General features: G+C 43.3%; 1 protein-coding gene across 1 annotated transcript; it reads right to left on the bottom strand.

Annotated features, from left to right (window-relative positions):
- Nucleotides 1-227: 227 nt before the first annotated feature.
- RPS6 (ribosomal protein S6) lies at nt 228-4,529 on the bottom strand. Its single transcript, XM_046023806.1, has 6 exons — nt 4,408-4,529; nt 3,766-3,897; nt 3,114-3,324; nt 2,581-2,727; nt 454-611; nt 228-364 (listed from the first exon to the last, which is right to left on the bottom strand). The coding sequence occupies exons 1-6, from the start codon at nt 4,411-4,413 to the stop codon at nt 269-271; spliced, it is 750 nt and encodes a 249-aa protein (XP_045879762.1). The 5' UTR covers nt 4,414-4,529; the 3' UTR covers nt 228-268.
- Between the last annotated feature and the right edge of the window lie 16,395 nt (nt 4,530-20,924).

Below are 20,924 nucleotides of genomic sequence, written 5' to 3'. Positions count from 1 at the left end.
GCTCAGAATCCTTTCCTGAGCTACCCACCCATCCCAAAAGAAACCCTGTTCTGGACACCCACTGTTACAGTACTGTCTCAGCTGCTCACCCTGAAGGGTTTCACTTTGAAGTATCTCTTTGCACACTTTATCTACCTCAGATTGCTGTATACCATATTCCCCTATTTATCTCACTTTTTTCTCCATTTATCTATGATTTATCATCAATGAAAAGTCAATGAAGGGGATTTAATGTCTGATCTTATTTATTTGTCACTCTTAGAAAATCTCATTTTTGACTGGACTCAGACTTAGAGGTAGAAGCTCTCAGAGAGGACAGCCTCCGTCTCTTGGCAATCTGTTCCTGGCGTTTTTCTTTGGCCTCCTAAACAAAACAAAAAAGCAGTTATAGCTTTCCGGCTTAAAAATCCAAAGTCACGCCTGACTTTCCCTTCCCCAGTCTTCCTGACTTACCTTCATTCTCTTGGCCAAAAGTTTAGCATATTCTGCAGCCTCTTCCTTGTTTTTCTTAGTGCGCTGTTTCTTCAAAGCAATACGCCGACGTTTGTGTTGGAGGACACGTGGAGTAACAAGACGCTGTATCTTGGGCGCTTTGGTTCTAGGTTTCTTACCTGAAAATTTAGATGACAATTCAGTCACTTACGAATACCCATGTTCATCAGGACCCACATCTACATTTTAAAAATATTACTAACGGGACTACCTAGGACTTACATGTATGAAGCCTTTTAAGTCAAATCTAAACTACTATATAACTCAACAGACTTACTACCCTGTCAACAAAACCCAAGATAGGCTAAATATTCTCAAAAGAGAAACTGGTTAAGTCCTTCTGAAAAGTGAACAGATTAACTTCGTCTACTGGGTGCCAGTGTTTTCCCGATTGACACATTTAATCCTAAAACAGCTCATTAAACTACATCACTAGTTTGGATGTCAGCTTCTAGACTATATATAAATTTAGGCTACTCTGCTTGTGGAGGGGTAAGTCATACCCCAAGCTTTTTTCTACTCAACTTCAATTTCCCTTCCACAGTAAGACTGTCTTTATAGGGTATTATATATTTGTGTACTGTAGGACACAAGAGCATTATTTTAAGCAGTATTAACTGTGCATGTATGACTTATCTATGAAAACTAAGTAAAGCTCTATCTGCACAAATCCCCTAACCACACTCTGAAATCCCATTTATGCTTGAATCCAGTATTTGCCAAGGCAGATCCTGCCAACCTAGGGAACAAAACCATTAACATTAGAAGGTGCAGTGCACTGTTCACAGGGTATCTTTACTTAGCCTGTGTGCTAAGTCCCAAATCCTACGGATTATAGATCTGCTTTGAAGCAGATGGCTCTTTAGATGTAATCATCTGGGTCTGTAGACACCTGGTGGGAACAACAAATAGCTCATGCAAATTCTAAAACTAAGTAATTGTCCAGGTTTTCCTAAAAATCAAACACCTTAAAAATACAAGAATGATGCTATTATCACCTGTTACCCAGAACACTTAACTACACTGGTACCGCCAGTGGTGTTGCAACTGCCATGTACCTGCCACTTTTTTTTTTTTTTGAAGATTTTATTTATTTGACTGACAGAGATCTCAAGTAGGCAGAGAGGCAGTACCTGCCACTTCTAAGTGTAAACTACAGAAGAGTAACTTGTCCTTTGTTACTATATCCCCAACTCTTAAAATAGTACCTCGCACATAAGTGGTTCCAGTATCTGCGGTGACCCATGAGCACTCTCTATATGCCAGGTTTAAGTTTTTAAGTACCCAGTGCCAAAACCCAACCCATTTTTTCCCCATTTGTCAAGAAAACCCAAACTGAACTGACATGCTCTTTACTCCACATAACATAAACAAATATTCACACATTTTACTGGAGACAAATCATGTTACAGAGCACTGCTGCCTCACCAGTAACAGGTTATGTTCCCTAACAAACCATGTCTACTATATACCATCTCAAAGTATTAAAACTCCAAAACCCAGACACCTGTTCCTAGAGTTTTTTTTTTTTAAGATTTTCTCCATTCATTTGAGAGAGATACAAAGACAGAGCACACACAGGGCGAGAGGCAGAGGAAGAAGCAGATTACCCTGAGAGCCCCATATGATCCCGGGACCTGGAAATCATGACAACTATCTGAGCCCCGCTGCTAGGATTTTGAATCAAGTATTTTTCTTCTAATGGCCACAACTCCTACAATTGCTATCCACATCTCAGATCAAGAAAATAAAGGCCAGGAGTTAAAAGTCCCAGAATTTCCCATTATCTTCCTGACTCCTAACCCAAAAGTAAAGAACTTTAGGTCTGGTAAGTTATCTTCAGATAAACATATGTCAGTAACCCAGGCAAAATTTCACCTAAAATTCTAATACTCTAGAGAACCATCAGATACAAGGATTAATAAGAAGGATACAAGGATTAATAACAAGTGCCCATCTTGACCCTCTTCCCAATATTTTCCTAAAATACTTATGGTAAATACATAATAGGTGGACTTTCTATTATCTGTACAAGATGCTACAGACGACCAAAATTAAGCAAACCCCGAATTGCATAATTTCCCCTACCTTCTTTGTTTAAGGGCTTTCTCACAACATACTGGCGGACATCATCTTCTTTAGAGAGATTGAAGAGTTTGCGGATTCTGCTGGCTCTTTTGGGCCCCAGGCGTCGAGGCACAGTAGTATCAGTGAGTCCAGGAATATCCTTCTCCCCTGAGGAGGAAAAGTGATCAGATCTTTTTAGTTCCACAACTTGCTTACAAACAAGAAACGTTAATTACTGTTTATGCATTGGTAAAGAAACAAGTCCAAAGGTCAAACTGGATACTGCAAATAAAAAACCATTTTGGTAATCAGTGTTGGGGGCGCCTGGGTGGCTCAGTGGGTTAAGCCTCTGCCTTCAGCTCAGGTCATGATCTCAGGGTCCTGGGATGGAGCCCTGCATCTGCATTGGGCTCTCTGCTCAGCAGGGAGCCTGCTTCCCTTCCTCTGTCTGCCTCTCTGCCTACTTGTGATCTCTTGTCTGTCAAATAAAATCTTTGAAAATAAATACATCAGTGTCAACAGAAACTGAACTCAAGAACACAAGTAAACCTCACCTTTCTTTACAATGACCAAGTTGAGAACACTGAGATTGGCATCCACAATGCAACCCCGAACAGATTTGCGCTTTCTCTCTCCCGTCCTCCTTGGTCTGTAGCAGGAATGCCCCTTACTCAGCAGCAGGCGGACACGGCCGTGGGTCAAGACACCCTGCTTCATGGGGAAGCCTTGTTTGTCATTGCCACCACTGATTCGGACCACATAACCCTGCAGAATACAGTGACATGTTGTAAAATAAAGGATTACAGCCCTTAAATCCTAAATCAAAGCCAATTTGAAACTTAGTTTTCTCTGGTTACTAAGTTTTGTCTGTATCTTCAATTTGCCAACATCAAGGAGCAAATTCTTTTAAGTCCTATTTCTAAACTATGTTTTACTAGATGTAACAGTTCCAGCAATGGAAAGATTACGTTAAGAAACGAAAGTACACAGGAGCAACCAACCAGAAACAACCCTTGTTGGCACTTTCTAAAGAACTTTAGGTATATTTTCTCCTTTGACGTACACAGAACCCCGCAAGGTGACTGCTCTACTTCAAGAGAAACGTGGAAGTGTAACCCAAGGTCAGAACCCCGCTACACAATTACCAATTAGCAACAGCACCGACGAGCTCCTGAGCAGCTCAGACAGTTTAATTCGGTAACCAACCTTCCATTCTTCACCGAGGGCGTCAGCAGCAACTTCTGTGGCCATACGCTTCTCATAAAAGGTACGAAGTTTGCGTTCATCGTCCACTTCAATGAGTTTCTGGCAGCCAGTAGCTGGGAAAGAGATGTTCAGCTAAGGATTAAGGAGGGAGGAAGGGGAGAAGAGCTTTAGAAAACCGCAGAACCACCAAAAAGCCTTTATGTAACCCCAGACGAGGAGCTGATACCTTGACGTGTCGGTTTTGTTAGCTAAACCACAAGTGTGCATAATAACGCACAAGCATCGCACTAAAACTAGGTTAATTTTTCCTCAAGCCTCGCGGACTCCGGGGCCGAAGGGCCTTCCGCAGCCTTTCAGCCTGACAGAGCAACGGGCCGCCAACGAGGCAGCAGGGCCGCATTCGCCCGGCCGAGAGTGAGGACGCCACCATGGCGTTCCCCGCCCGGCGCGGCTCCAGCTGTAATCCCTCGCCATCCGCTCTCCCAAGGGCCCTCAGACCCGAGAGCGGCAGGCTTTCTCCCGCCTCAGACTCTTCTCCATCTGAAGCTAGGACTCTGGAGAGTCAGGACGGTGGCACTGCAATGTTCTGGAGCTCGATTCACCTCCCCCGAGCCCATTTCAAAAGCCTCCACCACTTCCTACCTTCATCCTGAAGCAGCCTACCGCCTCCGAGGCGCCACGAAAAAGAGGCCCGACTTCCGCTTAGCCCATGTCTCATAGGCACTTCTAATTCTCGCGAGAAAAGCTGTCGCCAGGGATAGCGGAAGTGAGCGCCGGCGGACGGTACTTCCGGAGGCGGGGTTAATTAGCACTGGGAGGTGGGCTCTGCCGGCGATGAGACATCGGCTCTCCCGCACAAGTTTGTTTCTGAAGGTTATATTCTCCGCGGCCTGACCTGTTCGCCCTGTCGCAAACCAGGGTGGACTCCCGGCTGCGTCCCGAACACTCTGCCTTTGCTGGTACCATAGAGGAAGGGCTGGACCAGAGTTCAGCTCTTTTGGCCTCTCCTGTACGTTAGACACCGTCTGAAGATTTTTAGGTTTTAGCTGAGAAGCTTGCGGTGCTCCGGTTCCGGTTCACAGCAGGACGCCCTGAAAGCCGGGATTTGTTTTACTGCCTGTCCTCTAACCGCTCTGCGGTCGTCGTCGTTCTGTCGCAGAATCACACCTTCCCATTCGCCCAGGCCGATAGCCACAATTACCCTAAGTCCAGGCCACCATCGGTGCATTCTAAATGGTCTCCCTGGCTTTTGTCTTGCCTCTGGATCTTTTACAACGAAAAATTGTATCGCTCTTGCTGGAAATGCATCATTTTCCACTGCAGTTAAATACTTCGCAATCTCCTGTTCCTGACCTCAAACATCCCACAAATTCACCTGTTGTCATTTGTTAATATTATGTAGGTCGTCCAGAGAAAAACCTTTCCTGTCCACGCTCCCTGTAATAGTATCCCACCTTTTATCTCTGGTATAGCACTGTTTTCCCTTCCGTACTTAATGATACATAATTGGTATGTTTATGGTCTCTGCCCTTTTCTAAATGATAAATTAGGCAGGGCTACTGTCTAAACTTCACTATGGAACACATAGGACACAACAAAGTGCAGGGCACATAAAGAATAAGCATTCAGTAAGTATTTGTTAACTTAAAACCCCAGCTCTGGTAGGTATTAGTATATTACAGTGTGGTAGTATGGAAGCCGCCAGCAGAGGGAGAATAAGTGAATGTGTTACAGTAAATCTTGAATCTGCAGTGACGCAATTCTTTTTTTTTTCTTTAAGATTTTATTTATTTATTTGACAGACGGAAATCACAAGCAGGCAGAGAGAGAGGAGGAAGCAGGCTCCCCGCTGAGCAGAGAGCCTGATGTGGGGCTGGATCCCAGGACCCTGGGATCATGACCTGAGCCCAAGGCAGAGGCTTTAACACACTGAGCCACCCAGGCGCCCCAGTGATGCAATTCTTTTTTTTTTTTTTTAAAGATTTTATTTATTTATTTGGCAGAGAGAGATCACAAGTTGGCAGAGAGAGAGAGAGAGAGGGAAGCAGGCTCCCTGCTGAGCAGAGAGCCCGATGCGGGACTCGATCCCAGGACCCTGAGATCATGACCTGAGCCGAAGGCAGCAGCTTACTTAACCCACTGAGCCACCCAGGCACCCTGCAATTCTTAATAGTACACAAGACACAAGAAAGATACAGTGCATTTGATAGTCCTCCAGAACATTCCTGGGAAGGCAAGAATGGGAATCCAGGTGGTCTAACTCTGAAGACCACACTCAGCATCCTTAAAGAAGGAACATTTATTGTCTATTATTTACTCCATATTTTTTTTTGAGAAATAAAAACTGCATTTCAGATAAACAATTTACTTTCCAAGATGATTACATCCCTCCTCCTCCTCCTTCTTCTCCTTTATTGTCCTTGTTGTCTTCTCCTTCTTCTTTTTTTTTTTTTTTAACATCACGTCTCTACTTGAGTATCACAAAGTTTTGAGTTTAGGCCCTTTTCACATTTGAAATCGAAATAGTCTACTAAATCCTGTTTGATCACCTAACATTAATGTATAGAATGTTGGTGAAATGACACATTTAAAACCTGTGGAATTTTGGGGTGCCTGGGTGGCTCAGTGGGTTAAGCCTCTGCCTTTGGCTCAGGTCATGATCCCAGGGTTCTGGGATCGAGCACCGCATTGGGTTCTCTGCTCAGTGGGGAGCCTGCTTCCCTCTCTCTCTGCCTGCCTCTCTGCATACTTGTGATCTCCCTCTCTGTCAAATAAATAAAAATCTTTAAAAAAATTTTTTAAAAACCTGTGGAATTTTTTGGTAATGAGGTGAAATTGATATAACAAAATTAATCATTTTTTAAAGATTTATTTATTTATTTATTTATTTGACAGAGAGAAATCACAACTAGGCAGAGAGAGAGGAGGAAGCAGGCTCCCCGTTGAGCAGAGAGCCCGATGCGGGGCTCGATCCCAGGACCCTAGGATCATGACCTGAGACAAGGCAGAGGCTCTAACCCACTGAGCCACCCAGGCACCCCAAAATTAATCATTTTTAAGTAAACAATTCATCGGCATTCAGTACATTGACAGTGTTGTGCATCTACCACCTCTGTCTAGTTCCAGAAGGACACTGTGTCCCCATTGAACAATTGCTCCCCTTTTTCCAGCACCCAATGGCAATCACAGCCTGAGTGCTGTCTCTATGGATTTACACCTTCTGTAAATGGAATTACACAATATGTGAATTTCATGTCTGGCTTCTCATGTTTTTGAAGTTCAACCACCTTGTAGCATTTATTAATATTTCATTCTTTTTATGATTGAACGATATTCCGCTTTAAAGACTATAATTTGTTTATCCATTCATTCATCCATTGATGGACGTTTGGATAATTTCCAACTTTTAACTCACGAGTAGCGCTGGTACATTTGAGTATCTGTCTTTAATTCTTTGGAGTATATACCTAAAAGTGGAATTGCTGGGTCATATGTAAATTTTGTGTTTAACTCTTGGAAGAACTGCCCAGCTGTTTTCACAGCTGCTGAGCCATTTTATATTCCCACCAGCAATGGATGAGTGTTCCATTGTCTCCAAATCCCAGCCAACACCTGTTGGCCTTTTGTATGTCTTCTTTGGAAAAATAGGAAGCTATTCAAGTACTTTACCCAACTGTGTTTTTTAGCTCTGTTTTCACTGAAGTAGTAGTAATAGTGAGTTAATGTGAGACAAAGAGTCAAACCAAGACTACTACTCAGATTTTTCTTCTTCTTTTCATGTATTTTTTTATTGTGGTAAAAAACACAAAATTTACTATCTTAATCACTTCTAAGTATACAAGTCATAGTGTTAAATATAATTGCAGGGCACCTGGGTGGCTCAGTTAGTTAAACATCTGACTCTTGATTTCAGCTCAGGTCATGATCTTAGGGTTGTGAGATTGAGCCCCGCATGTTGGGGTTTGTGCTGTACTTAAGATTCTCTCTCTTCCAGGCGCCTGGGTGGCTCAGTGGGTTAAAGCCTCTGCCTTCGGCTCAGGTCATGATCTCAGGGTCCTGGGATGGAGCCCCGCATTGGGCTCTCTGCTCCGCGGGGAGCCTGCTTCCTCCTCTCTCTCTGCCTGCCTCTCTGCCTAGTTGTGATTTCTCTCTGTCAAATAAATAAAATATTAAAAAAAAAAAGATTCTCTCTCTTCCTCTTCCTCTCCCACTTGCTCATGTGAGCTCTCTCTCTCAAGTAAATAAGCCTTAAAAAAAATATACATATATATAATATATATAAAATCACATTGTTGTAAAACAGGTCCTCAGAACTATTCATCTCGCAAAACTGGAACTCTATACCCATTAAACAACTCCTCCTCCTCCCCACCCCACCCTTGGTAACCACCATTCTACTTGGTTTATATGAAGTATCTCACATAGTCAAATTCATAGAAATGGAATTATGTAGTACTTATCTTTTTGTGATGCTTCTTTCACTTAGCATAATGTCTTCAAAATTCATCCATGTTGTAGCCTGTAAAAGCCTTCCTTTTTAAAGGTGAAGAATATTCCATTCTATATACCACATTTTGTTTATTCATCTGTTGATGAGTATCTGGGTTACTTCTACCACTTAGCTGTTGTGAATAAGGCTGCTATGTCAGGTGAGAATTCTACCACTGAACCACCAATGTATGAATAATGCTGCTAGAAACATAGATGTGAATATATCTGTTTAAGCCTCTGCTTTCATTTCTTTTACATATATACCCAGAAGTGGCATTGTTGGATCATATAGCAGTTCTATTTTTAATTTATTTTTTAAGATTTTATTTATTTATTTGACAGAGAGAGATCACAAGTAGATAGGCAGGCAGAGAGAGAGAGAGAGGGAAGCAGGCTCCCTGCTGAGCAGAGAGCCCAATGCGCGACTCGATCCCAGAACCCCGAGATCATGACCTGAGCCGAAGGCAGCAGCTTAACCCACTGAGCCACCCAGGTGCCCCTATTTTTAATTTTTTAAAAAGATTTTTATTTATCTATTTCAGACAGAGAGAGCTCGAAAGAGAGCACAAGCCAGGGGGGAGGGGCAGAGAGAGAAGCAGACTCCACGCTTAGCAGGGAGTCTGACATGGGGCTCCATTCCAGGACCCTGGGATCATGACCCGAGCTGAAGGCAGAGGCTTAACCGATTGAGCCACCCAGGTGCCACTATTTTTAATTTTTTTGAAGAAACTCCGTACTCTTTTCCATAACGGTCATGCCATTTTATAATCTCATCAATAGTACAAAAAGGCTGCTATACTCATTTTGAATTAGCTTGTCTTGTTGAGTTGTAAGAGCTCTTTGCATATTCAGAATACTATAACTTTTATTAGATATACTATGTGCAAATATATTCTCCCGTTCTGTAGGTGTCTTCTTTCTTTCTTTCTTTCAAGATTTTATTTATTTATTTGAGAGAAAGAAAGCTCACAAGTAGTCAGAGGGGTGGCAGAGAGAAAGAGGGGGGAAGCAGACTCCCCGCTGAGCAGAGAGCCCGATTCGGAGCTCGATCCCAGGACCCTGAGATCATGACCTGAGCCAAAGGCAGAGGCTTAACCCACTGAGTCACCCAGTTGCCCCTCCACTTTCCTGATAATGTCTTTTTTTAAAAGATTTTATTTATTTGACAGAGATCAGAAGTAGGCAGAGATGCAGGCAGAGAGAGAGAGGAGGAAGCAGGCTCCCTGCTGAGCAGGGAGTCCAACATGGGGCTCCATCCCAGGACCCTGAGACCATGACCTGAGCTGAAGGCAGAGGCTTTGACCCCCTGAGCCACCCAGGCACCCCATAATGTCTTTTGATGTACAATAGTTTTTAATTTTGGTGAAGTCCAATTTATTTTTTTTTCTTTATGATCATGCTTTTGGAGTTATATCTGAGACAAATCCATTGCCAAAGCCAAAGTCAGGATGATTTACCCCTATTTTTTTTTTTTTAAGATTTTTATTTACTTATTTGAGAGAGAGAAAGAGAGCACGAGAGGGGAGGAGGGCAGAGGGAGAGGGAGAATTAGACTCCTCACGGAGCAAGGAGTCTGTCATGTGACTCTACCTCAGGACCCTGGATTATGACCTGAGCTGAAGGCAGATAAGTATTGACTGAGCCACCCAGGCGCCCTGTGTTTTCTTTCAAGAACTGTATTGAGTTCTTATATTTGGCTTGTTGATCCATTTTGAGTTAATTTGTTAATATGGTGTGAGGTAGTGAATCCAACTTTACTCTTTTGCGTGTAGATATCAGCTGTCCCACCATCATTTGTTGTTGAGACTATTCTTTACCTCATTGAATGATCTTGGCATCATGTTGAAAATCAAATGGCCATAGATGTGTGAGTTTATGAGTCTGGACTCTCATTTCTATTCCATTGGTCTGTATGTCTATCCTTCTGCTAGTACCATGCTGTTTTGACTTGTAGCTTTGGAGTAAGTCTCAGAAATTGGAAACATGAGTCCTTGATTTGGTTCTTCTTTTCAATATTGTCTTAGCTCTTTGGGATCCCTTGTAATTCCATATGAATTTTATGCCCATTTATGCAAAGTATGTCCTGTTAGAATTTTGAAAGGGATTACATTTAATCCATAGATCAGTTTTATCATCTGTACAACACTGAGTTTTCTAATTCATAACACAGAATGTCTTTCCATTCATTTAGGTCTTCTTTAATTTATTTCACCGATGTTTTGTGGTTATCAGTTTGCAAGTCTTCTGTCTCCTTGATTCATTTTATTCCTAGGTATTTTATCCTTTGGGATTGTTTTCTTAATTTCCTTTTCAGATTATTCATTGCTGTTGTATAGAAACACAACTGATTTTTTGTGTTCATCTTACTTCCTAAAACTGCTGAATTTATTTGTTTTCTTGTGGTGTCTTTGGGATCTTCTATGTATGATCATGTCATCTATGAATATAGTTTTACCTCTTTCTTTTCCATTTGAATGCTGTTCATGCATTCATTCATTCCTAATTGCTCTGCCAAGAACTTGCGGTAAGTACAATGTCAACTAGCAGCGTTGAAGGCAGGCATCCTGTGTATGTAGTCTTGTCAGTTTTAGAATTTAGCTGGGATTCCAAGTCTATTTTCTATTTGGTCTTTTTTTTTTTCTTCATACGTAAAGCTGGAATTATAAAAGCTTCTCTTGCAAGTCAGCTGAAAGCTTTTAACTTTTTTTAAGCTTTTAAACGTCTAGTGCGTATGTCCTTCCTGATGCATAAATGACTCGCACCAACCTTTGCTCTGAAATTTGTCTTTGTCCCCAAGAGACTTGGCTGTGTCTACTACATTCAGCTGCAGTCTCTGACCTGCGACAGGCGATCTCTTGTATAAATGGCAACTTTTTGTTTCAATACTGCATCACAGTAATGTTAAGCACATGCTCAACAAATACCAACCCCAAGTATGCAAAATGGAACTTCCTGACACTGCTCTTTCAAACACTTCGGTTGCATTAAGAAGCAAATGAATAGGAAACTGTCCAGGAAAGAACGTCACAACTTAACTTTCAACCTTGTGGCTGGTAAGTCCACTTGGCACTGATTTAAGACTGGTTTTGATGCTGAAATGCTCAAATAGAAAAGAATGTGAGTCTTAGAATTAAGAAAACATGGTCTGTTGCAGTAAACAAAGAATGAGGACTATCTCTCAGAAAATATGTACCCAGGTTCCCCAGATATTTTTGAGTGAGAAAAGTTATTTTTTTTAGTAAGAAAGGAAATAATAAAATAGAGATGCCTTTGTTAATTGGTTACCTAATTAAACTGACTACTTTTACCAAGTGGCAGTAGGGTAGAGGGAATAGCAATGACAACAGGATGTCCCTGGCTGTGGAGGCATGGACTGGCCTGGCTCCTGCCAGGTCCCTGGGTGGGCTGGCTGGCTCTCTGACCATAGCTAGAGGGGCTGGAGAAAGGACGGTGCCCTTTCAAGATCTCCAAGTCACAGACAGGAAGGTCTCCTGCCAGGTCCTTGTGCCAGCAGGACTATTCACAGGCTGCTGCTGGGATGGGCAGGAGTCCAGTTCCAGGGCTGTTTCAAAATCTGCTGTTTGACCAAGTTTGACAGGCCTACTCCCAGGAGCTCCTGGATCCCAGCCAAGAGTGTCTTGGAGCCAGCTCATAGGCCACTTTGGGGACTCCAGCCAGGACTGAGGTCCCCATGCCTGTTACCCCACGCACCGATAGGTGTGACTCCTCCCAAGGCCTTTCGCATACGGTGCTGCTCACAGAACCAAAGCCAGATGGGGCTGTAGCCAAGTCATGGGGTGACAGAGCCGTTTGTGCGTCTGTGGCCGTGACCACAGTTGGTGAGCCGGCAGCCGGGGTGAGGGCCGGCCTTCTCGAAACAGCTCTCCTTGGTCTTGGCCTGCACTGGGGTTTCATAGTCTACCTGATCTCGAGGCTCCCACAAAGGCACTTTGTGCCCGGTTGGATGCCAAATTATTATTGTCGGGGATACAGATATGAGCAAGGAAGTCTTTTTTCTTTTTCTTTAAGATTTTATTTATGAGAGAGACAGAGACAGAGAGCATGAGTGAGAGGAGGGGCAGAGGGAGGGGAGCTCAATTCCAGGACCCCAGGACCATGACCTGAGCTGAATGTAGACACTTAACCAACTGAGCCACCCAGGCGCTCCTAAGCAAGGGATGTCTTATTTGGTCATCTTGCTGACATTAGTACTTTAAATATTCCTTTTATAAAGGTTTGACTTCTATGTAAATGTTGTAAATAAATAAAAGGATTTTTTAAAAAAATCACAAAATTGAAAAGAAACAAATTAACTCTCAAATTGAAATATAGTCAGATAAAAAATTTCAAGAAACTTCAGAATACAGTATTCTGACTATGTATTCCTGGCCGGGGGGTATATTCTAAGGACCAAAAGAAGTGCAAGAAGATCTTAAATTTTACTTAGTAAATTTGCTAATGATCGTTGTATTAGTCTCAATTCTGAAACTATTTTGTGTATATTATAAGACACAGAACGAATAAATCCACTGAGGTCTTAGGGACCAGGATTTTCACTGTGAGATATGTAAATGGAGGGGGGAAATGTAGAATCGTGTGGAGTCAGATCTGAATTAGAGGTATGCATGCATATATATATATATATGCACACACATAGATTGTGTATGTGTGTGTGTGAGAGAGAATGGGGGAATAGGGAAGGAAAAGGAAGGGGAACGAAGATATTTGGAAACAACTGGTAAAATTTAAATATGGATTATGTATTAGACTGTATTACTTAAATAATGTTAAGTTTTAGGCACGGTGGTGATATTGAGGCTCTGTGGCAGAATAGCCTTATTCTTAGAAAGTGTCTGCTGAAATATTCAGAGATGAAATACCATGGTGTTTGTAATTTACTTTCAAATGGCTCAGGAAAAATGTATATATACACACATACTATATACTATTATATATATAGCATATATACACAGGACAGTATATATACATGGGGGAAGTGGAAGCAAATATAAAAAATGTTAAATGGGTGTCTACTGGGTGGCTCAGTCAGTCAGTTAAACATCTGACTCTTGATTTCAGCTTAGGTCGTGATCTCAGGGTCCTGGGCTCAAATGGGGTGGGGTGGGGATCTACTTGGATTCTCTTTCTCCGTCTCCCTCTGCCCCTCCCCCAGTCCATGCACACGCGTGGGCACACATTCTTGCTCGTTCTCTCTCTCCCTAAAATAAATAAATGAATCTTTCATAAAAATGGTTAATTTTCACTGTATCCTTTCAAATTTTCTTCGGTTTTGGCATTTTTCAATGGAAACAAAAAAATTAAATGAAGAGATTCAAGGGGTAGAATGCACAGAACTTTACAACTAATAGAAGGGGGAGTGGAGGGACAGCTGACTCAGGAACGCCACCTAGATTTCTGGCTTGTCGTGGGGGTGTCATCACTGAGACGGGGAGCTTTGAAAGAAGGGCAGGCATACAGAGAGTGGTGAGACTTCCAGGTTGGACACACTGAGCGTGAAGTGTCTAGGGGATACACAGGTGGAAACAGCCAACAGGCTGTTGGACAGACGGTTTTGGAGGCTGAGTGACAGCGAAGAAGGTGCGCTTTGTGTTGGACACCTGTACGAATCCTTTAGAGCTGCCAGAACAAAATACCATAGCAGGTGGTATTTAGGTGGTTAAACAGCAGAAATTCGTTTTCTTACAACTTTGGAGCTAGAAGTCTCAGAACCAAGGTGTTGGTGGGGTTGGTTTCTTCTGAGGCCTTGCTCCCTGGCTTGTAGATGGCCTTCTCTCTGTGTCTTCAGTGCTCTGTCCCCCCTGTGTGTCTGTGTCCTAATCTCTTCTTCAGTTATATAAATTAGGTCCCATCTTAAAGACCTCATTTTATTTATTTTTTTAAAGATTTTATTTATTCATTTGCCAAAGAGAGAGAGAGAGAGCAAGCATATGCATAAACAGGGGTAGTGGGAGAAGAAGGTTCCCCACTGAGCCAGGAGCCCAATGTGAGAGTCTCACAACCTTAGGATTGTGGCCTGAGCTAAAGGCAGACGCTTAACTGACTGAGCCAGCCAGGCGTCCTTTAAACTTGTCATTTTAACTGAATTACCTTACTAAAGACCTTATCTCAAACTAGTCACATTCTGATGTCCTGAGGTTAGGATTTCAACTTAAGAATGCGGGCAGAGAAACAATTCAGCCCATACCAGGGCCTAAAGGTTGTCTCTGGCCAGGAGAAACCTGACCAAACAGAATGCTTTCTTATATTCAATAGCATTAAGCTAAATAATCCCCAAGAGCAATCAGTAAAGGTAAAATTTCCCCTAACTCACTGGTAAATGAGTTTTTCAAGTGTGTTTGGGAAATGGGATATTTTCCAAAGGGAGGCATAAATACAGAAAGGAAGAGAAGTAATAAGGGAGGAAGTGAGTTTGTACATTTCAGTAAACTCTCTCATATTTGGCCCAAGTCAAGGAAGCAGGAAAAAAAAGATCATTTTGGACACAAAAAAATTAATTTCAAGGGCAATTCCTACTTGTAGGAAGAAACTAATTTTAAATAATGTCCCACTGTGTTTGGGAAAGGAAGTAAAATCAAAGAAATGAAGTTAGAAAAACTCCTTGGCATTATTTCTGTAACTATATCCAGGAGCAAGAATTACAATGGATTTCTCATCCCTTGGGTCAGGGACTCAGGGATGTTTTTGCAGATTTGTGGCAAATAAGCTCTGGCGTGTATTTATGAAATATTTGGTGGTGGGCAGGAGGGAACAGGAATGGCAGGAAAGGTACAGTAATAAACCTGGTTTATTGTTTGTTTGAATCAAATCAAGTCACATATTAGGGCAATCTTTCTGTCCCACGTGTTTTCATTCCTTCATAGCCGTGTGACCTTGGACAGCTGACTTGCTCTCTCTGGGTCTTAGTTTCCCCATCTGTAAAATGATGGTAATACCTTTCTTCTACAGTTCTTGCCAGGGATAAATGAACTAACAAGTGAAAAAGTTAAGCAGTTTTTGTTGCAGAGCAGATTCTCAGTGGAGGTTAGCAATCCTCCCCCTCCCTACTCGGCATTTATCATCACGGTCAACAGCCGGGTCCTTCTAATTTGTTCGTGTCCTGCCCACTGCCAGCAATGTTAAGTTGTGGTGATATGGGGAGTCTTTCCCCGAGCACGTGAACCCACGATGACCTCACTACAAGGAGGAAAAGTAAGTCTGAATTGGGGGTGGGGGGCGAGGTGTAATGAATGGATTGATTCAGATGGTGCAGAGGACAGCCATGGGGAGAATCTTTGATAACATCATTCAACAAATGCTGGGCACCTGCTTTATGTCAGAACCAGGCCAGCAGAGGAGATACAGAGATGGAAAAGGATGGGCCTCCTTTTCAGGGAACTTTTTATCTAACGGAAAAAGAAACATACAAGCAGGGGTGCTTGGGTGCCACAACTGATTTAGTGACTGCCTTCCGCTCTAGGCGTGATCCCAGGGTCCTGGGATCAAGCCCCCGCATGGAGATCTACAGACTCACTGCTCAGCGGGGCGTCTGCTTCTCCCTCTGTCCTTTACCCCACTTGTGTGCTCGCTCTTGCTCTCACTCTCTCTCAAATAAATAAATCTTTTAAAAAAAGTCTTTTTTAAAAAAATACACAAGTAGACGAAGTTGTAGTGGAGATATTTAAAAGGTTCAGTAATATAGCAAAAGCCAGGATACAATCTAAGAGTCTGGATGGTTCCCATCTGCCTAAAAACATGCTGAACGTCTCCCAGCTCTAAAAAGTCTCATTCTGACCCATAACCTTCTCCTGCTGCCATTTCTTTGCAGAGCCCCATCCCCTTCTTTATTGGAAAGCTGTAAATAATGGTGCTCAAGATTGTTTGTGTCCTCCTAAAATTCATGGTCTGCCCCCCCCCCATGGTCTATTGTCCTCCTATGTTGAAATCCTAACCCCCAGGGTGGTAATATTGAGAAGTGGGGCCTTTGGGAGGTGATTAGGGTGAGCCCTTATGAATAAGATCAGGGTTTTTTTTTTTTGTTTGTTTGTTTTTAAGATTGTATTTATTTATTTGAGAGAGAGAGAGAGAGAGAGAAAAAAAAAAAAAAAAAAAAAAACGAACCAGGGACCGGGCTGGCGAGGCAGAGGGAGAGGACCCCCAGGATCACCACCTGAGCCAAAGGCAGATGCATAATCTACTGAACCACCCAGGCACCCAAGGATCAGTGTTCCTACAAAAGAGTCCCCAAGAAGCTCCCTTGCCCCTTTGGCCAGCAAGGACACAGCAAGAAGAATATGGGGATAGTCTGGTGAGGTTCTGCATCTGCCCCTGCCTTGACCTTGGACCTCCTGGCCTCTGGAACTGTAGGAAAGAAATCCTTTGTTTCTAAGCCTTTCAGTCTATGGATTTTGCTATGGCAGTTTGAACAGACTAGACAGATAAATCGCTATGCTCATTATTTCCACTCTCTCACCTCACAGTCCTTCTTTTAAAAAAATGCTTAAAATTTCAAAAATTGCAAAAAGGAATACACCTTTCTCACCCTGTCTTCCAGTTCACTTCACACCATTATTATTCAGTATTATTAGTTTGTTTATACAGAAGGTTTTTGTTTTTTGGTTTTTTTTTTCCAGTACAAATGTATCCCATCTTCCTTTTTAACATAAATGACAGCATACCTTATATGACTTGCTGCCGTTTTTGTTTTTCCCTTAACAGTACAGCACAGAGAACTTTCTTTTTTGACACAGAAAGAGCTTCCTCGAGTTGCCTTTATGGGTCTCCTCCTAGTTGACATTTAAGTGGTTTCCAGTCAATCACTATTGCAAAGAAAGCTGCAATTACTCGGGGACCCTGCGGGGAAGTCATTTCCCATGTCTGGAAGTTAACGTGATAAATGACTAGAAGTCGATGTGCCTGGTCTAAGTGTACAACATCTCTAATTATGATAGATCCGGCTACGCTGTTCTCCATAGGGCTGTCGCGGGTCGCGCTCCCGCTAGCAATCAGGAGAGTACCTGGCTCCCGGGAAGGCTTGGCAAGGGTCCGCGCACCTTGCACCTTGCGGGCCGAAGGCAGGCGGGCGGCGGGGGAAACACAACTCTAGGGGTCTCTCGTGGTCCCTCTGCCGGGCTAGGAGCTAGAAGCGCGTGCCCTCTCCCAGCTGAGCTCCTAATCCCCACCCTCCCGCCCACTCCGAAGATGCGTGAAGTGGAGGAGAGGGGGCACCCCCGCCCAATCCCCTCTGACTTCAGGTTTCCACGCTCCCTGGTCAGAACTTCCTCGGCTTCTTTTTCCCAATAACTTCCCCTCTCCCCTCCCCTGCTGCTTCCATTTCCCTTAGGGAGGGTTCCCTGCTCCCCAACACACCCTGGTGGCAGGAGAGCGGGCAGATCAGACTGCAGAAGTTTCTAAGAAATAACTTTACCCAGATGTCCAGGGACAGGCAGAGGTCTGAGGACCAGAGCTCCAGCACCAGCCACCGTGGTTCCGATGTGGACCAGCAAAGAGCCAGCGGCCCCGGAGCCTGAGAGCAAGAAGGAAGCAAACTTTTGCCACCCAGCGGAAGAACACCACGCTCTCTAGCAAAACCAGTGCCGAGAGGACTCAGAACAGGCTGAAGGAAAGTTTGATCCTACGTCTCAGGACAGGGCTCCACCTAAAGGAGAGAAATTTATGAATGGAGACCAACTATATTTGGCCCGCCAGGTTCTGTTTATGAAAGTGGGGTGTTTCTTTTCTTTTTCTTTTCTGGATATCCCCCTTTCATCCTATTATCCATTTAAGGTGGCAAAGGTTACTTTCTGCAGCAGAGAAGCTATGGCTCAGCTGGAGTCCTGCTTGGACTGTTTCAAAGGTTGGGCGTTCCTCCGAATCCTCTGGTCGGAAGCACAGCCGCTCCGGGTTTGCCCAGCGGAGCAGAACGCAACGGGATGGCCAGAGAGAGGAGCAAGAGCCAGGCGGCGGAAGTCATAGTTCACACGCGGTGTGAAGGTGCCCAAGGATTCTTCTCTCTGTGCCGCACATTTTGTACTTTTCCAGGCCAGCCTTCTGTGTGTATGATGTACTAACTCTGCCCACTCTCTAGGTTTATCCTTTGGAGACTGGAATACTCCCCCAAGAGGTAAATGCTGTGGTCAAGAGAACTTTGTAGCTCTAGATCAAATTAGGTTTACTATGCCTACTTGCAAGTCGTGCTTTTTCCGGGTATCAATAATGGTTATTATTTTTTAAAAAGATTTTATTTATTTATTTGACAGACAGAGGTCACAAGTAGGCAGAGAGGCAGGCAGAAGGGGCGGGGGGAGGGGGGAAGCAGGCTCCCCGCTGAGCAGAGAGCCTGATGTGGGGCTCCATCCCAGGACCCTGAGATCATGACCTGAGCAAGGCAGAGGCTTAACCCTCTGAGCCACCCAGGCACCCCAATAACTGTTATTTTAATGTAGTTATAATTTATAAAATTATAATTATAACATAGTTATAATTTATAGCTGTTACTATGAATTAATCATCTTTTTATATATTCTTCTATTTCATCTTTTATCATTTTTTTCCTATTGGATTATTAAGGTTTCTGTAATAAAAATTAGCCCTGCTAATTTAAAAGTTCTACATGCTTTCCCAGGGGGTAGCCTTTCCTTTTTTTCTCCCTCCTTTCCCTTTTTCTTAAAGCAGCTTTATTGAAATATAATTCACATACTGCACACTTCATCCATTTAAGGTATGCAATTCAATATTTTAAAAAACAACATATCCCAGAGTTGTGCAACTATCACCACAATCTAATTGTGAAGTATTTTTCTCACTCCTAAAGGAAACCCCATACCATATAGTGGTCATTTCCCATCTCTATTTTTCCAAACTACCCCACCGCCCCAGCCCTAGGCAACCACTCACCTATTTCTGTCACTATACCTTGGCCAATTCTGATATTTTATGTAGCTGGATTCATGCAATACGTAGCTTTGGTAGTTTTCTTCTTTCAATGCAATACGTAGCTTTGGTAGCTTTCTTCTTTCACTTTGCATCTCTTCTTTCTTAAACCTGCTCCAGTCTGGATTTTGTGTTCACTTACACTATCGTTTAAAAGGTGGTAAACTAGGGGCGCCTGGGTGGTTCAGTCCCTTAAGCGTCTGACTTTGGCACAGGTCCCTATCTCAGGGTCTTGGGATGGAGACCCATGTCCTCAGCAGGAACTCTGCTTCTCCCTTTCCCCTATACCCACCCCTGTTCTTCCCCCTCCCCTTGCTCCTGCTCTCACTCTCAAGTAAAATCTTAAAAATAAAATAAAATAAAATAAATGGTGGTTGACTAGAGCTATCTTACATGCGTCTGCTTGTCCTCCTGCCTCTCTAGCCGTGCCTTCCTGCTGCCTGGCTAGTCCCTCCTCCTTTACCCTCTGAACTCATTCCTTGCTCCTCTTCTCTCTTCTCTCTCCACCCCCTCTCGGCTGCTCATCTGGGGAGACCACCAGCTTGCTCAAAAAAAAATCTGTTCCCCTAGAATTCCCGTTCCAGGAATATGGAGGGGACCTACATTCCATATTCCCCCTGCTAAATACAACTTAAAACTCTGGACATTGTATACAAAACAAGCAGTTGAAAAGTGGAGAGAAGAAGGCACGCTGGCTAGAGACCTCAGGACCCAAGGAATGGTATGGTGGGGAGTTCTCTGAGCTTTCTTCTTGCTCATACCTCCCAGACTTGGAATTGGAGAAGTCAGCCACTCAAAATGCCAATAGGCATAGACCAAAAATTCCATGACAAGAGCTTGTTTTCTCTCCTCAGAGGACAAGACAGAGGCAGTCTAGCAGACCAGAAACATTTATTTATTTATTTATAAAAGATTTTATTTATTTATTTGTCAGAGAGAGAGCAAGCACAGGCAGACAGAGTGGCAGGCAGAGGCAGAGGGAGAAGCAGGTTTCCCGCCAAGCAAGGAACCCAATGTGGGACTTGATCCCAGGATGCTGGGATCATGACCTGAGCCGAAGGCAGCTGCTTACCAACTGAGCCACCCAGGCGTCCCCAGCCCAGAAACATTTAGAGGAAATATTCTACTTAAGCGAAACACCACAGGAAAAACAAATGAACTATGGCCCAAACCCAACCACACAAGCAAAGGCTGAATGGAAACCTAGACTTCCACCCTTATGGGACTATTCAGAGGTTTTCCAACAATCCTACCAGGGGGCTGTCAGAGAGCGCTCAGTAGGGAGTTGAACTTCCTGCCCCGATGGCTGGTCAAGAGCTTCCCCGACCTCCTGTGAAGTCGGTGGAGACTACATGCAGAAATTGAACTTCACCCTTACCATTGGTAGAGAAGAGTCTCCTCTCTGGTGTCAGTTGGACAATCTGGCTATCTATCTCCACCTGGTAGAACCTCCCCTTCCCTTTCAGAGGAAGCCAGCAGAAGACAGAAGGTTTAGATAAGATTCATAATTTGTATTATGCATAGCTTTGCATAATGCAAAAATACTGAGGCTTTGATTTAAAAAAAATCACTCATCATACCAAGAATGAGGAAGATCTCAAAGTGAGAAAAAAAAAAGTTGTTAAAGCAGAGATGATGGAGAGATTAACATTACCAATGATTTTTTAAAAGATTTTATTTTATTTATTTATTTTATGTGATCTCTACACCCAATGTGGGGACCAAACTTACAACTCTGA

This window comes from Meles meles, chromosome 11 (genome assembly GCF_922984935.1).
Source record: "Meles meles chromosome 11, mMelMel3.1 paternal haplotype, whole genome shotgun sequence".
In the NCBI taxonomy this organism is placed as follows: domain Eukaryota; kingdom Metazoa; phylum Chordata; class Mammalia; order Carnivora; family Mustelidae; genus Meles; species Meles meles.
The sequence above is the reverse complement of the archived record's forward strand: the minus strand, read 5'-3'. Positions and strand labels throughout refer to the sequence as shown.

What these genes read in the sequence shown, in the direction of transcription:
- RPS6 (XM_046023806.1), bottom strand. An exon ending in CTTGGTCATTGTAAAGAAAG is followed by an intron (nt 2,728 to 3,113) that starts GTGAGGTTTACT and finishes TTTCCTCCTCAG; the next exon opens with GGGAGAAGGATATTCCTGGA. An exon ending in TTTTGGCCAAGAGAATGAAG is followed by an intron (nt 365 to 453) that starts GTAAGTCAGGAA and finishes TGTTTTGTTTAG; the next exon opens with GAGGCCAAAGAAAAACGCCA.